General features: G+C 43.4%; 1 protein-coding gene across 1 annotated transcript; it reads right to left on the reverse strand.

Moving 5' to 3' along the window:
- Positions 1-1,796: 1,796 nt before the first annotated feature.
- LOC149280622 (coiled-coil domain-containing protein 81-like) lies at positions 1,797-16,054 on the reverse strand. Its single transcript, XM_089500329.1, has 16 exons — positions 15,988-16,054; positions 15,028-15,089; positions 13,470-13,626; positions 11,821-12,077; positions 10,929-11,014; positions 9,259-9,392; positions 8,177-8,288; positions 6,968-7,094; positions 6,195-6,341; positions 5,575-5,682; positions 5,034-5,203; positions 4,442-4,520; positions 4,201-4,212; positions 3,795-4,015; positions 2,977-3,102; positions 1,797-1,935 (listed from the first exon to the last, which is right to left on the reverse strand). The coding sequence occupies exons 1-16, from the start codon at positions 16,052-16,054 to the stop codon at positions 1,797-1,799; spliced, it is 2,004 nt and encodes a 667-aa protein (XP_089356455.1).
- Positions 16,055-17,640: the final 1,586 nt, after the last annotated feature.

Below are 17,640 nucleotides of genomic sequence, written 5' to 3' on the forward strand. Positions count from 1 at the left end.
TCCCACTTTTTATGTTTCCTCTCGGTGGCAACCGATTTTTTTAATTTCAAATTCTTTTCTGGATCTACATGATATTTTGGAGGTTTGGCAAATCTGAAGTCTGTACACCAGCACGTAAACTTGTAATTGTATTTTAAGCGCCAGAATGGTGCCCCCCCCCACACCCCACTTATGGGTACAGAACTGGCCTTTCCGGCACTCGTACTGGTAATTTTTTTATATATGTGTAGAATGCTGCCCCCGGCAGTATGTGGATGTATGAACTTGCTGATCAATAACATGTGACATATATATACGTGTCTCTTAAAATGAAGTTTCCCAGAAACCAACCAATATTCACCAGCGTCAGAATATCTAAATCCGGGAGTTGATCTCCTTAAGGTGGGTTACTGAGCTCTCACCGACATATACCGTATATATATATAGATACGGTATATAATTTCAGAATCCAGACATTTTGGGTGGACAAAACTATTCATGTTGCAGAATTCTTTGTTATCGTGACAATTATTCTGCATATGTGCTGACTTTGTGCTATTAGAAGTTCATTGGGAGTAAGCTGATAACCCAAAGGGTTAAATTAGGACAACTGAGCTCTTTTATAGCTAATGACAGACAACTTAATCATGTAATAATGTAGAATAATTTGAAATGTAACATTCTGGATCTATTGTACTTGTCATCAAAGATAAACCTGACCGATCGCTTCTTAACTCTGTATCGTGTGTAACTTTTATTTTATATCTTCTTATACTATATGGACAAAAGTATTGGGACACCTGAGCATTACACCAACAGGGACTTTGATGACATCACATTCTAAAAATAGACATAATTATGTAGTTGCCCCCCCCCCCTTTTGCAGCTATTACAGCTTCCACAAAATTTTGGGAGTTTCTGTGGGAATTTTTGCCCATTCATCCAGCAGAGCGTTTGTGAGGTCAGACACTGACGTTGGACGAGACGCCCGGCTCTCAATCTCCGTTCCAGTTCATCCCAAAGGTGTTCGATGGGGTTGAGGCCAGGGCTCTGTGCGTCAAGTTCCTCCACCCCAAAATCATCCGACCATGTCTTTATGGACTTGCTTTGTGGGCTTGGGGGGGTAGAGTCATGCTGGAATAGAAAAGGGTCTTCCTTCTCAAACTGTCCCCATATAGTTGGAAGCAGAGTCCAAAATGTCTTGTCATCTCCCCTTCAGCATACAAAGACATCTGGTTTAATCCAAAATCCCATCACCAGGGCTAGATTGAGGACGAGAGTGGCCCCTGGCACTTTAAGGACAGCAGCTGCCAAATGGTGTATGTGCGTTAGCATTAAGCCAGGGGCCACACGCTGAAGGATCAGATCTGCTGCTCAAGTGGAACTAAAGGTAAATGTGGGGTCCCACCTTCCTCTGGGACGTCTGAGCTTAAACTTTGCACCGCATCCAGAGGACGATCCAGAATAATTTCCAGCTCTAGTATGAAGGGTCATATGTTTAATACTCGCTCTGTTTTGGGATGTAGTAGTTTTATAGTTGGACGGAGAAGTTGTGTTAAGAATCGACATCCGCAAACTTCTAATTCAATAAGAAACACAACAACGCATTTAATGCACATCTAAGAAACCTTTATTCTATTTCTTTTATCTGTCACAAAAATTATTATCTAATCGGATTCAAGTATTTGTTGACTCAATGACGTTGGCTAAGAGGTAGAGTTGGATTTACCCAAGAAGTGCGAGTAAGAGAACCATGAGATGGATCAGAATAGTTCATTAGCGTTGGAACTTTAGGATAATTATCCCATTTCTTGTTTTCAGACCATTAAGCGAGATCCAGGAATGTATCTCGATTCGCACCATATGTTGGTCTCTCCGCAATTCGTGGTGCGTCTCTTACACTGGAAGCACCGGCGATACTTTTCAAACTGATCGAGGAGGAGGTGACTTCCAGCTCTGCAAATATAATGCGGTCACGCGGTTACATTGTGAGAGTGTATTCCCAGGAGCCGCGGTGACTGATGGAAAATAGCTACACTACTGTTCAAAAGTTTGGGGTCACTTAGAAATCTCATTGTTTTTGAAAGAAAAACAGGTTTTGCCCATTTAAAAAACATGAAACAGATCAGAAATCCAGCGCAGACAGGGTTAATGTTGTAAATGACTATTGTAGCTGTAAATGACTATTGTAGCTGTAAACGGCTGATTTTTAATGGAATCACTTCATAGGTGTACAGAGGCCCTTTATCACTCCCATCACTCCTGTGTTCCAATGGCCCTTTATCACTCCTGTGTTCCAATGGCCCTTTATCACTCCCATCACTGCTGTGTTCCAATGGCCCTTTATCACTCCCATCACTCCTGTGTTCCAATGGCCCTTTATCACTCCTGTGTTACAATGATTGTTAGAAGCCCTTTTTGCAATTATGTTACAGCCAGAAATGTGCTTGTTTTCCCATGAAAAAACTAAATGATCCCAAACTCTCTATTCTGTTATTAAACCGACTTATGTACCAAAGGACAAAATGAAAGTTACGACAGATATGGGCGCCTAAAAACAGGCTTTCTGCGGCGAGTCCGAGGCACATCTATAGTCGATGTGTAGTTCACCGGTATTAATACTGCAGTTAAATCTGTTTCTCTTTAAGCTATGACTTTAGGTCCCTGATCCAGAGACAAGATGTTTTAGGCCAGAGAGCATTGTGGCTACAGTTACTACTTGGGAGAATAAATCCCAGTTCTATTTGGATCTGTAAAGAAGACTCGTATATAATAATATATATAATTATAATATAATGTTGCAGACATGAATGCGCTTCTCCGGACAGACATACATCGCTCCGTTAGTGTTTCTGTTACGAGGCTTTCGCACCCCTTTTAATCTTTGCTGTTAATACAGCTGATGCCCAAATACCCCAATGAATCAGTGACTCTGTCGGGGGGCACAAGGAACTGCCCCGGAGCCGTAAAAGATTTTACCTCTCTGGAAACACTTACCGGATGAACTGCTGCTCCTCACAGTCCTTTTGACGCTTTATTTCAGAACTCCTGGCCCAGTTGTCCGTTAGAGCTTTTTGTAACTTACTTATCTTCTCGTACTGGGCTGTTCTGTCCGCCAGCATTCTGTGAATAGATTGAAACGGAAACCTTAATTCAAGTATTCCAGAGGATGAGAGACCCTGGATTATTGGCGAGAGATGATACCGGCAGACCTTTAGCTAAACAATCTAAACATATTATCTCTACATTGGATTAGCAGGGAGGCTGAACTCTGCCATCAGTTGTGCGTCTTCATTATACAGATCTATTTAATGGTGTATTCATCGGTGCCTGGGGGGGGCAGTACATGGGGAGATTTAGGTACATCCCTCGCTTCCCCAGGACTGGGTGTATAAACACAGCTGGGAATATACAGTCCCCCCCCCCTCCCCTGCTCAGAACCAAGCCAACACCACCTGTTAATAAGGAAGGGACTGGGGTTGAATATGAGCGCTGGTGCTTTAAGGCCAGCAGCAGACATTACATTTGTACGGCCGCCTGCTGGATACACGCGGCTGCCCGCTACACACCGACATCTCCACCCTAGACATGTGGGACCTTTCTGGCTTAGCAATGAGTCCGGTCCACAAGACGGGGAGTTGCTGCATTAAACTTGCTGGGTTCCAAACCAGAAATTCTTAATCGTAGTCAACTCAGAACCCTAATAGCCGCAGCTCGTGTGCGGACCGAAGCAATATTAATTCCGACAATACAGTACCGGTGATCCGAGCTCCTAATAACGAGGGTTAAATACATAATGCATGACCGGTGCGTACTGTTGTTTTGACTTCTGCACCATGTCTGCTTCGTTCCTTTGCTGGACCAGCTCGTTGAGGATAATCAGCCTCCTCCTCTCGGCTGCGGCTTGTGTCTGGTCTTTGTACAAGTCCTGGGCTCGCTTGCTTCTCTCCGCCAGCTTCTCATTGGTCATATCATTCTTACCGAACATTGATTCTGGCGGCGGCGGCGGCGGCACGAAGCTCGGCTTCATTTTCACCTATGAAAAAAATATTTGAAATGTATTTCTTTTTAACGTTTATAGAGAATTATCCAGGATGAATGCATCGAGAACCTGCGTCATTCTCCAGTCGGGGGGGGGCAATTAAAAAGGTTGGATATCCGAGCCGATTTCTGAAAGTCTGTATTATGTCTAAAAAAATGAAATTTGATGGCAGATGAGACCTGTGTGGTCTTCTAATTTTTCCTACCGTAAAGATTCAGACCTTGATCAGTCGTTGGTCTCATCTTAGATTAAAGAGCCGTATGTCTATCCCATGCATCTTTAAATGTAATCACTGTATTAGCCATTACCACTGCTGTGGGGAGGCTATTCCACCTATCCACTACCCTCTGACTAAACTAGTTTTAAAAAAGGTTTTAAGCCCTCCCTGTGAGGTTTATAAAGCGAATGTAAGTGAAGTACCTGGGTGTCCAGGGCAGTTTTGTAGCATTGGGTCTGTTCATTCCGGTCTTTGAAATATTTGGTCCTTTGAGCGGCTAACCTAAGAGAGAGAGAAACAAAATCACACAAAGTAAGTGGTCTCCTCCAGCATACATATGGATCGCTTACACCCTTCCAAAGGGTTAAAGTTTTTTAAAGCACAGCCACATTTTTATTTTATGTGTAAATTCAGCTTTATTTCCCGAAAACACGCACGTCATGAAAAAAAATAGAGTAACAGCTGCTGTATAAAACGTTACTGTGACATGTAAGACATTTACAGTCTCGGGTGAATTTGTCTTTTGTCACTTTTAAAGTGTCGTAGGGGTTAAATGTAAGCGAAAAGTTATTTAAAGGGACAGTTTAATGTCCCAGACACCCCCTGCATATAAAAGTACTCTGCGAGTAACCCTAACCCTGCTGTGAGTACTTTAATATGCACTCTTCATAATGAACAGTAAAGGGAGAGACTTTAAACCACAGCTCTCCTGCCAGCTCTCCCTTTTGTGAATAAACTCCAACGTGACGCCCGTGGATGACGTTAAACTCGTTCCAAGGGCAGGGACAGACTTACTCTTCTGCAAGCTGAACCTTCTCCAGTCTGTCCAGCAGTTCCTGGTCTTGTTTTTGCCGTACCTCCTTCTCTTTCCGCCCCGTCATCTGTTTGGTTAAGTACTGGTAATATTCCTTTTGTTTGAGAACCGCTGGAGGGGTCAGAGGCCTATCCTCAAAAATATAGGATTTCTGAAAGCGAGAAGATTCCTGGTTATGGAGATCGGGGGCGCCGTGAAAATGTTCAGCCCCAAAATAAAGAGGAAGGGCACCCCAATACAATGGCTGCTTCTTCTACGGGGCGCCCCTTTCTCCATTCAACGTGTTCTATTTGACTCTTTAAATCCTTCGTCTTACATCACTCTGCTACCAACTGGCCTATGATCCCCACGGCCTGTAGAGCACCCCCACAGATGCCCCCTATTAAACCCGCTATTCGGTCATATTTTATCCCTTTAAAGGCCCCATTATTTTTTTCCCTCAAGGATGAAGTGGTAAGTATGAGTGTTTGGAGGATAATGGGATGAATTATGATTTCGTAATGAAATAAATTATGTTCTTACATAAAATTCTGTATTTCTCCGATTCTTTTCATCTCTTATGGCATCAGCTATCCCCAGGTTGTAGGCGGCATCTTTCTGACTCTGTTCCTTATTCATGAGGGAAGCCACCTAAGATAAATGAGATTCGTAACATCGGGGTGAAGAATATTCTACAATGTACAAACGTACCAGGTGATGTAGGAAGAAGGGACACCAACCAATCAGATGAAGCCACTGGCTTACGTGTCTCCAACTGGTTGCTAGGTGTTCTACATTAGAATGTGGGCTTTTAGGACTCATCCACCCATAGAAAAGACACGAAATAGCAGAGCCACTATGCAGCTAAGGGGGCAACGTTGGGAAGGTAAATAAGAAGAAGGGTGAAACGCTGCACTTTGGCCAATAGCATTAAAGCCCCTTTAATACATGGCTATAAAAAGAGGGATGGAGTTAAAACTGAACGGACTGCTTAGCTTTAAAAGCCATCAGACCATTGCCATGTCCTTGGAAGCCGAGACACAAACATCTCATTTAGACAATGATTGGCCTTGTAACATCTAATCATAATTATAGATGTATCGATATCCATCTACTCTTAAAGATAACATTCAGCGTGGTTGGTCATGCGTGTTCTAGAATACCTGCGTCTTCTGGAGAGCTTCCTGGTCTTTCATGTGTTGGTACTGCTGCAATACCCGCTCCTCTTCCAGCTCCCTCAGTTTCTTCTGCTCCGTGAAGTACACGGGGATGTTCTTTTTGGCCCGTTGCGTGCACAGGTAGCACAGTTCCTGGTGGGAAAAACAAGACGCTAAGGCTTGGTCAGTCACAAGACATGCAGCCCATCTAGTCAACCTACTAGTCTGAGACCTTTGTGAGTCGTATGGAGCAGACTCTTCAGAAAGTCCACAGACTAGGATCGCTATCAGATTCCTCTTTTTTTCTAAAGGGTATATCCATCACGTTGGGAAAACATCTCCAACATCTGGTCTACAGGACCCAGGAGATGACTTCCCAAAGAGAACGATATCACAAGTTCTGGAACGTTCACCCGCATCTCCAACGCAGAAGAAGTAAATACACCAGGAGCCCATCACTCAATGAATGAGGCTGGTCGCTAATGGCTGTTCCTTGGGACTTTTATGTACAGACTTCCATTTTTTTCAGGAATCACCAACTAATAAGGAAGCTCATAGCTTGGTGACTCCTGACCTGCTTCATTTACTTTTGTTTGTTTGAGTTAGTATCACCGCTCAAACATTGTCAGTAAGTTCAGAGAGAAGAATGATAACATCTTAGAGGTGTGTGAATGTGAAAGGTGTGGGTTAAAGCAGTAGATGTGACATGCAGTCCACCTACCGGTCGGATTCCGTGCGAGTACAAATCTCTGAATAAAGCGTAATTATTGTCCCGGTACCTGGCCTGCCCGGCAGTGGTCCGAACACCCCGGGGATGGAGGAGGATGGATCTGCAGGACGTCGGCCCGGCTGCTGCATCGCTCGCCCTGAGCCTTCGGGACACTGGCCGAGAGCGATGACCTCAGTCTTATAAGAATAAAAAACAAATATGTCTGTTAGACCTTATTCTTCAAACCTTAACCCGTAAAAAACACGCTTTCCTCAAACCGTTCACCCGTCACAACAGTCCTGACAACTCCAACACCAAGTTCCTTCCATTTTCCTTTTAGCTTGTGATATCTTATTTATTTATTTATATATATATATATATATATATATATATAATTTTAGGCAAATTAGTTATCATCGATATATTGGAGAATATGAATACCCAGGACTTTCATGGGAATACTTTTACAGGGGTCCCCTAAATTTATTTTTTGCGTGGTGGCGTCTGGTCACAGCTCGGAGGCGACCTCCGTTTCTCTGTGTAATGAGGGCTCCTCTCGGACGGGACGCAGATCTCCCCCTTCTCTGCACAGACCCGTCACCGTCCCACTGACACGGATACTTCTGAATAAAGCTCAGGGCATTTTGTTAGCGAGCCTATAGTGTTTATGAGACACATGAGAATGGAGATCGGCGGCCTCGGATAATAAGTGAGGTCATCGCTCGTTCTCCGTGGTGAACGTAGAAAGACGGCTCTAAATTTTAAAGCAGAAAATGGTTTCTAGTTACGCCCCTGCGTTGCCCCCTAGTGGCGATGTTCAGTATTGAATCTGGTTATCAACCAGTACTATTGTCCCGGTTGCATTACCCTTAACGGGGTGGATCCAGGTGTCTCTGCAAAGAGTTGCCATTCACAACAGTCTGTGTGCAACCCTTCGTTCCGCGCGCCACGTGACTACTGTCCGCATCTATACCATATATAATATGGCGAATATAACACAGGACTGACAGTGAAGATAACTCACCTGCTGCAATCCACTCACCTGCCCCGATATAGTCACCTGCTGCGATATACTGACCTGCGCCGATCCACTCACCTGCCGCGATCTACTCACCTGCCGCGATCTACTCTCCAGGCTTTATATAAATATTGGGGGTATGTAATAAAGTATTCCCTGGCTGAGGATGATGGGAAATGTAGTCATGGCTCGGGTGCAGTGCTTTACCCACGATTCTGGCACCCATGGGTTACGATCACTGAAGCGTGAGATGTCACTCACCTCTCCGGGGCCGTCTTTGGTTTGATAAAACCATCCAGTTCCCCGTCGAAGCTGATCCCGGTTACTCTGGCCGGAACCATGCGCTGCCGGTTCAGCAAGCGGCGTGAACTTTCTGTGGAATGAATTAAAAGTATTTGATGAAAGTAATCGGTCATTTTTTGCCATTAAGTCACAAGCAAATTCTTCCTGAGAACCTGGAAGCATATAACGAACCCTCTTGGCAGCAAAGCCCAGGCCACTGGCAGCTTCCCTGGGGGCCGTGCCATTTATCTTCATATAATCTTTCTTCAACCCCAATTTTACAGATCACAGTCAGAAACCGGCCAGGGGGATTTTACATATCAAAAAAACCACTAATCGATATATCTTTATATTAAATATATTAAAACATTCCACCCAAGTAAGTTATAGAAACAGAATCTGACGGCAGATTAGAACCATTCGGCCCATCTAGTCCATTATTCCTGATGTAAGGAGTCAACTTGCTCCTTGTTCTTATCTTGGATTCCCATGCATGTTTACATTCCCTCGCTGAATTAGCTATACCACTTCTGTCGGGGGCTGATCCACTTATCTACTACTCTCTTGGTAAAGTAAAACTTCATTACATTACATCTGGTCCTTTAGATTAGGACCTTAAACTTCCCTTCTGTACAAATCCCTTTATGCATTTAAATGTTTCTATCCCCCCGCTCTCTTCTCCTCTCCAAGTCGGACACATTGAGACCTTTCCTGATAATCTCTGACCAGAGATCTGTAAAGCGGCCGAACCTTCTTCATCCCGTGACGCCTCTCGTTACACAACCCACTGCTTTTTCTGACACTTTATCGCATTGTCTGCTTACGTTTAAGTTATATTCTGCCTCGGGATTTTTATGTTCCAAGTGCATAACTTTACATTTATCAACATTAAACTACAGCCGCCACATTCTCCACCATTCTCTCATCTAAGAAGAGTCCAAGGACTGATTAAGGTCTGAGCCTTTACAGAAAGAAAAACGGGCAGACTAGACGGGGGCCGAATGGGGCCGATCTGCCGTTTCTTTGTAATTACGTCGGACCTGAGACATTTTCGAACGAACCTCTTTTCCTAGTATTTTCCTCTTCGCGTTCTTTATCCAAATGTCCGACTTGGTCCTCTGCGGAGTCAGCGCCGGCGGTTTCTTCTGCAATCGTCTCCATCGCGGGGGAATTATGCGCTTCTTTGACCTCGATCCTAAAACATAGAGGGGGGGACCGGCTAAGAACGTCACACAGATCCAGTCCGAATGCTTAATGTAAAGCGATCGTCACGGTAACGCGTCTCGCATTCATAATTCACTGGAATTTCGTCAGCACTTCTAACATTAAGCTAACAATTAACTTTCAAAGTCTTTGCGGCCAAATGATTGATGCTTTCCTCCCAACAGAGAACCAAGTTCATCTATAAGATGGACTTCTCATGTTATATATTTCTATACTTTCTTTATAATTAATAAATACATTTTTTAACTTCAACTTTGAAGAATGGACTTCATTAGCAGTGCCATAAAGCATCAGCTCAGTGGGGTGTTTGAGACCCGTCTAGTCTGCCAGCTGGGGGTTATATTACTGTATACAGTGCTGGGGGGGTTATATTACTGTATACAGCGCTGGGGGGGTTATATTACTGTATACAGCGCTGGGGGGGTTATATTACTATATACAGCGCTGGGGGGGTTATATTACTATATACAGCGCTGGGGGGGTTATATTACTGTAAACAGCCCTGGGGGTTATATTACTGTATACAGCGCTGGGGGTTATATTACTGTATACAGCGCTGGGGGGGTTATATTACTGTAAACAGCCCTGGGGGTTATATTACTGTATACAGCGCTGGGGGTTATATTACTGTATACAGCGCTGGGGGGTTATATTACTGTATACAGCGCTGGGGGTTATATTACTGTATACAGCTCTGGGGGGTTATTACTGTATACAGCACTGGGGGGTTAAATTACTGTATACAGCGCTGGGGGGTTATATTACTGTATACAGCGCTGGGGGCGGTTATATTACTGTATACAGCGCTGGGGGTTATATTACTGTATACAGCGCTGGGGGTTATATTACTGTATACAGTGCTGGGGGATATATTACTGTATAAAGTGCTGGGGGTTATATTACTGTATACAGCACTGGGGGTTATATTACTGTATACAGCACTGGGGGGTTAAATTACTATATACACTGCTGGGGGGGTTATATTACTGTATACAGCACTGGGGGGTTATATTACTGTATACAGCGCTGGGGGTTATATTACTGTATACAGTGCTGGGGGATATATTACTGTATAAAGTGCTGGGGGTTATATTACTGTATACAGCACTGGGGGGTTATATTACTGTATACAGCACTGGGGGGTTAAATTACTATATACACTGCTGGGGGGGTTATATTACTGTATAAAGCCCTGCAGCGAGGAGACGTATGCCAATGTATGTTCACTGTTGGTTCATCGACCCTCTAGAAATGCACTGAAACGTCACCTCTTATTATATACACAGAGGCTTGTATTTCATTTATTCAAAAGACATTTGTTTGAGCTGCTGGCTTTAGAAAACTACTGGACACAGGGTGAAAGAAAAGTAGAACAGCCTCCCAGCAGGTGTGGTAGAGGCCAATACAGTGAGGGCATTTAAACATGCATGGGATAGACACATGGCTATTTGACTCCAGAGATACTCTTTAGCCATTTAATGTATGTTATTAGTCTTGAGTTACTTACGCGGGGAATAAGACAGCGCTGCAGGATCGGGGGCGCTCCAGGACACTTTGCCGGTCTGACATTACAGAATCACATGTTCCAGGTCTCTGTACAGAACACAAAAGGTATTACAGGCCGGCGGTGCTGATTAACACAATAGGACAGTTATGGGGGGGGGGGGCATTATCTGTAATAGTTTATTTCTTATTCACTAAACTGGAAGTTGCCAGGAGAGTTATGGAATTCGCTATACTTTATAAAGGGTGCAAAATAAGCTGAGCTGGCCCTGAATAATGTATAGTTCAATCACTGATTATACTGACCCATCCCAGCAATCCTTGGAAGTGAGGCTCACTGGGATCGGCCGTTCATACTCCAAAAGTCAATAAGATGGAACTGCAGCTTCCCTGCCAACCCTCTCTTATGTGTCGGGTGGGCTGCGTGTCCTCTTTGGCACACAATGCTGCACACATGCTCACGATGGGACGCAGAGGACTATAGGCGCGCGCTTGCTGTCCGCCAAGTTTACATTTTAACTATACATAAAAGTATATGCTAGCACTGTATATAGGTGAAACGTCACCCTGCCCGCTGACAGGTGCATTTAAAGGGGTATAAACCCTTATAATTAAACAATCCTTCTTTATATTAGAAGTAAGCTTTGCAGAATCGCTCCCTAAACAGTGTTTTTCTTCTTGGACTTCACTGCCATTGCCGGCCCCCGACAACCAAGCAGGCTTAGCCGTCTAAACGTCATAAAAGCAGCAGTCGTGTAATTTTTTCTACATGAAAAGGTAATCAACTGTAAAAAGGGTGTTACTGTCCCTTTAAATAAAAAAAAAGGTACAAAAAAGTGCAAATCTGTTATTCTTATATTAATGGCATGTGAAATGTGAGAACAGTGCAGACGTACATTTGAAAGGGACTTCATCAAACTGCCGGTTCCATCCAGGGAATTAATAAAGTCTTTGAAAAACTTCATTTTGACCTTGAGGTCCCTGATGTGCAGAACCCCGATGCCTTTGAAATTAAATTCCACGTTTTGTTTGGTTGCCACAGAACGGGAGAAAATATTGATAGTTTCCTTGATGCATCCCTCCACTGTGTCTCTGGTATAGGGGGTCGCCAGCGCCACAGCTACGAAATTCAACGGAACAACGGGAATGTCACCTGTAAATAAAAGAGGAGGAAATATTCGCTTATCCTGGAAATTGCATGCGATGGATAGCACATCATAGGTGCCAGCAGTCCTGATAGGATATGATGTCATATCCAGAAGCTCAGCACTGAGGGATGAAGGTCTGTAATAACAGACATTGTGTCCCACCACAAGAGCACCGGGGATTAAAAGCAAAATGTAGGGAGAAAAAGAGATCGGACAAAAGGGGAAGAGATAGTGAGAAAAAAGGAAACAAGAGAGAAAAAAAGAATAAAGAGATAAAAAAGAGAAAATGAGATCGGAAAAAAGGGAAGCGATAGTGAGAAAGAAAGAAAAGAGAGAAAAAAGGATAAAGGGATAAAAAGAGCTCTGAGAAAAGGGAAAGAGATAGTGAGAAAAAAAGGAAGAGAGAGAAAAGGATAAAGAGATAAAAAGAGAAAAGGGGGAAGAGATAAAAAGAGATCGGAGAAAAAGGGAAGAGATAGTGAGAAAGAAAGAAAGAAAAGAGATAAAAAAGGGAAAGAGATAGTGAGAAAAAAAAGGAAGAGAGAAAAAAGGATAAAGAGATAAAAAGAGCTCTGAGAAAAAGGGAAGAGATAGTGAGAAAAAAGGGAAAGAGAGAAAAAAGGATAAAGAGGTAAAAAGAAAAAAGAGAAAAGGGGGAAGAGATAAAAAGAGATCGGAGAAAAAGGGAAGAGATAGTGAGAAAGAAAGAAAGAAAAAAGATAAAAAAGGATAAAGAGATAAAAAGAGCTCTGAGAAAAAGGGAAGAGATAGTGAGAAAAAAGGAAAAGAGAGAAAAAAGGATAAAGAGATAAAAAGAAAAAAGAGAAAGGGGGGAAGAGATAAAAAGAGATCGGAGAAAAAGGGAAGAGATAGTGAGAAAGAAGGAAAAGAGAGAAATAAGGATAAAGAGATAAAAAGAGCTCTGAGAAAAGGGAAGAGATAGTGAGAAAAAAAGGAAAAGAGAGAAAAGGATAAAGAGACAAAAAGAAAAAAGAGAAAGGGGGGAAGAGATAAAAAGAGATCGGAGAAAAAAGGAAGAGATAGTGAGAAAGAAGGAAAAGAGAGGAAAAAGAGCCAAGGAGAAAAGGATAAGAGATAAATAAAGGAAAGAGAGAGAGAAAAGGAAAGGGAAGAACGACAGAGAAGAGAGGGTGTTTTGAAAGGGTTTTATGTAAGGTGTATGTTGGGGCCGGTGTACGGTACGATGTTTGTGTGTAAGGGTAAGCGTGAATACGTGTGTGTGCGTGTAACACCATGCTTCTCTCCCTGCTGCTGCTGATATCCTGATCAATGGCACGACAGGGCACTGTGGAGTTCACTAACACTCTATTTCAGACGAGATATTGATATTGATATTGAACGCCGTATCAGTTACACGATCGGCAGACGCCACTCACCTGAGCTAAACGATTTACTAAACGCCACGCCGTGAACCTGCGCGAATTTCTCGGATAAGAGAAAAATCGGCCTCTGCATGACGATAAATTTATTGTTGCCCACGTCTAGTTTGATTCTTGACAGAGTAAACGTCCCGAGTCCCGGGATCTGTACGCCCTACGAAATATAAACCGGTTAATAATACACGTATGTTCCTGATTCCAGGTAACACCACAATTATATCACCCAGCCTTTAAAATGTTACGGTTGGCTGCATTCTGGTGTTTTGGATATGAATTAAATAGGCCTCAGAGGTCTCTTCTTCATCTGACTGTGATTAAATAATTATGTAGTTATTACAATTAGGTTATAATTATTATAATTATAGCAAAGTCAAAAAATAACAGCAATCTGACATCAAAAATCTTAATGCTGTGTAAAAAATATGTTAAAAAAGCAACAGGAACATACAATATGAATTAATTAACACGCTGACATACCCATACACACACTGACATACCCACGCCAACATACCCACACGCTGACATACCCACACACACTGACATACCCACACACACACGCTGACATACCCACACACACACGCTGACATACCCACACACTGACATACACACACACACACACTGACATACCCACACACACGCTGACATACCCACACACACTGACATACACACACGCTGACATACACACACACACACGCTGACATACCCACACACTGACATACACACACACACACACTGACATACCCACACACACGCTGACATACCCACACACACTGACATACACACACACTGACATACACACACGCTGACATACACACACACACACGCTGACATACCCACACACGCTGACATACCCACACACACACGCTGACATACCCACACACGCTGACATACCCACACACACTGACATACCCACACACGCTGACATACCCACACACGCTGACATACCCACACACTGACATACCCACACACACTGACATACACATACACACGCTGACATACCCACACACACGCTGACATACCCACACACGCTGACATACCCACACACGCTGACATACCCACACACGCTGACATACCCACACACGCCGCATACCCATACACACACTGACATACCCACACACGCTGACATACACACACACACACGCTGACATACCCACACACACGCTGACATACCCACACACACGCTGACATACCCACACACACTGACATACCCACACACGCTGACATACCCACACACGCTGACATACCCACACACGCTGACATACCCACACACGCCGCATACCCATACACACACTGACATACCTACACATACATACACACTAACATACCCAGACACACGCTCACTAACATACCCAAAGACACATCTTCATACCCACACAGACATGTTTGCACACTAAAATACTCACATACACTAACACACACACATACACTAACACACACACACATACACACACACACACACATACACTAACACACACACACATACACACACACACACATACACTAACACACAGAAACACAGTGATGATTACGTTTATTTCATATTAGAATAAATTACCTTCTGCAGCGCCAGCTGGTTTTCGATGAAGTCGGAAACGCATCCCCATACGGAGCAGACATCTGGAAGCAGCAATCACATGTTGGATTATTTCAGTATGTTATAATGGGGGGGGGCAATGTTAAAATCGGGTCCTCTTCGCTAGATTCCGGATTTGACGCAGGAGAGGCATAAGATTTTAGGAGAAAATTCTTAGCCAATCAGGAAATAGCCAGAATTCAGACTGTTCTGATTGGTAACAAAATTCACAAATAGGGGCAAATTCCTAAAGCGTTTACCGGTATATTTTCAGGCCGCTATGATGTCATAGAGTAAAATGATCACACGCTACATAGAAGTCACGTGATCCTATAAATATCTCTCTACTTTTTCATTGGTCTTTTTCCGTATCTGCTAAACGAGTACATCGATTATAAAACAAAGAGAAACTCAACGCTGCGGGTGGTTCTAATAAACTGATTGCGTTGTGGCAAAAGGTGGCATTTATCTTTCTTCTGTGTGGCGTGTGAGACACATACGTGTTGATAGAAGGCACGTGTTCACCACGTAGCAATTTAATGAGCGGAAAGGGAAAAGCGCCGGATCATGTTACACGGTAAGAAAGCCGCCGGATGTTACTAAAAGATTCAGCAGATAGAAACGTAACACCTTATTAATTACGTCCGTTCGCTTCCTTTGTCAGCGAACTTACTTTATCCTAGTGTGGAACAGCCTCCCAGCAGAAGTGGTAGAGGTGAATAGGTGAATACAGTGAGGGGATTTAAACATATATGGGGTAGGGATATGGCTCCTGAATCTAAGATGAGACCAACAAGTCTTTATATACAGGCAGACTAGATGTGGCCGAACGGGTCTGACCCGCCGTCACACGCGTGTGTCGTACACCGGAGTAAAGCCTATTTTCATTTTGCGCTAGAATTAAAATGTAATTTTATTGTCACGTTAATGTATAGATTATACCATCCGCCGACAGCTTGGAGAGCGCCGGGAAGCCGCTTCGGTTGGATTCCAGTAAAAAGTCCAACATGTTCGCCGATCTCGGAGACGCTGGAAAGAGAGAGCGTGTTACACGGAGGAGGTCATACCTTTTTCCCACGTAACTGTCGGAATTGACCCCCCCACACACGGCTACTGGCGGTGCCCCTCCTAGTGACGCCCTGGCACTAACTGCCAATAGATCCAACAAGGTGCAGGACTGCACACTAAACCCAGGACACCTGGCAGGTATGCAGAGTTATTCTGTGAGATCGGAAAAATATCTCAGTGATTTTAAAATTGACTAAAGAAACAAAACATAAAGAATCCGAGGCGTTTATTACGACTAAAACATCGACCGATTACACCGCAGCGCATGGATCCTTAACCCGTTCCTCTCCGGCTGTTTGTGAACCACAAATCCCAAGACTCTCTGGAGTTAATTACAGAAACTGCAACCAACGAGATGCCAAGAGACGGCGTTCCTAAAATAAGCCGACCGATGAAATGGTTAGTGCTATATAAATAAAAGATAATAATACTAATAATAATATTAACAATAATACTAATAATACTGATATCATAGCATAACAATAATAATAATATTAACCCCTTAAGGACAATGAGCGGTGCCTAAACCCATTGAAAACAATGCATTCTAAGCCCGTACATATACGGGCTTTGTCATTAAGGGGTTAACAATACTAATAATATTATTATTAACAATAATATCATAGCATAACAATACTACTACTAATACTAATAATACAGCATAACAATAATTATTAGTAATAATAATAATATTATAGCATACAAATAATATAACATTATTAATAATAGCATAACAATAATAACATTAATATTAACAATAACAATATCATAGCATAATAATAATAATAATAATAATAATAATAATAATTATAGGATAATAATATAATAACACTAATAATAGCCCGGTCATATGAATCTACATAAAATGAAAGAGGAGGCAGCGCATGTAGATCGAGGAGCGAGACAATACGTTCTTTTGTCTGCGGCTTGCATTTGCCCCGGAGATCGCTGCATTAGATTATTGCCCCAGCCAGGGGTATTCAGCGCCTCGTACCCAGACAGCAGTGCCCATGGCCAGCGGAAGTCATTGCTGGTTATGAGCCATTTAGTCAAAGAATGCCGCTGGCTACCAGTGGGGCTTCACCTGCAGCTCCCCGAAATATCACGCACACCCCAAGTATATTGGGCTACATTCTGTGCAGAGATATTGTGGCTTATTCACTATGAGTTATTTACTATGCATTATGAAGGGCTGACTGCTGTAAAGAGAACACAGGTGGCCCTGCGTAACAAATAACCAGACCTTCACAGAAATGTCACCGGCTGAACGATATACATTGTGCAGGGCCCACTCATATACCACAGGAACCACACCTCCCATGATCCTCAGCGTGTCTTACCTGACTTTCCAAAGCTAAGGACTGGGAATAGTGGGAGATGCAGATCTCCTCAGAGGCTGCCGGTTACCCCAATGCTGCCAAAGCGCGCAGATTATGGCTGCCCTCCCCCCTCTGCTGTCTCTCACCTCAGCGGTCTCTGAGTCGCCGGAGCTGTCTCACTGGGTGGGCTCAGCCTTTGCCCTCCATC

The sequence above is a fragment of the Sceloporus occidentalis genome, unplaced genomic scaffold (genome assembly GCF_023333645.1).
Source record: "Sceloporus occidentalis isolate IW3139 unplaced genomic scaffold, rSceOcc1.0.p SCAF_151, whole genome shotgun sequence".
Lineage (NCBI taxonomy): Eukaryota > Metazoa > Chordata > Lepidosauria > Squamata > Phrynosomatidae > Sceloporus > Sceloporus occidentalis.

Bases quoted from the DNA above. Each gene is read 5' to 3' on its own strand.
- LOC149280622 (XM_089500329.1), bottom strand. From the start codon at position 16,054: ATGTTGGACTTTTTACTGGAATCCAACCGAAGCGGCTTCCCGGCGCTC. The intron at 12,078-13,469 runs GTGAGTGGCGTC...TTTTATTTACAG, and splicing joins TAGTAAATCGTTTAGCTCAG to GTGACATTCCCGTTGTTCCG. The intron at 3,103-3,794 runs GTACGCACCGGT...ATCTATTCACAG, and splicing joins GTGCAGAAGTCAAAACAACA to AATGCTGGCGGACAGAACAG.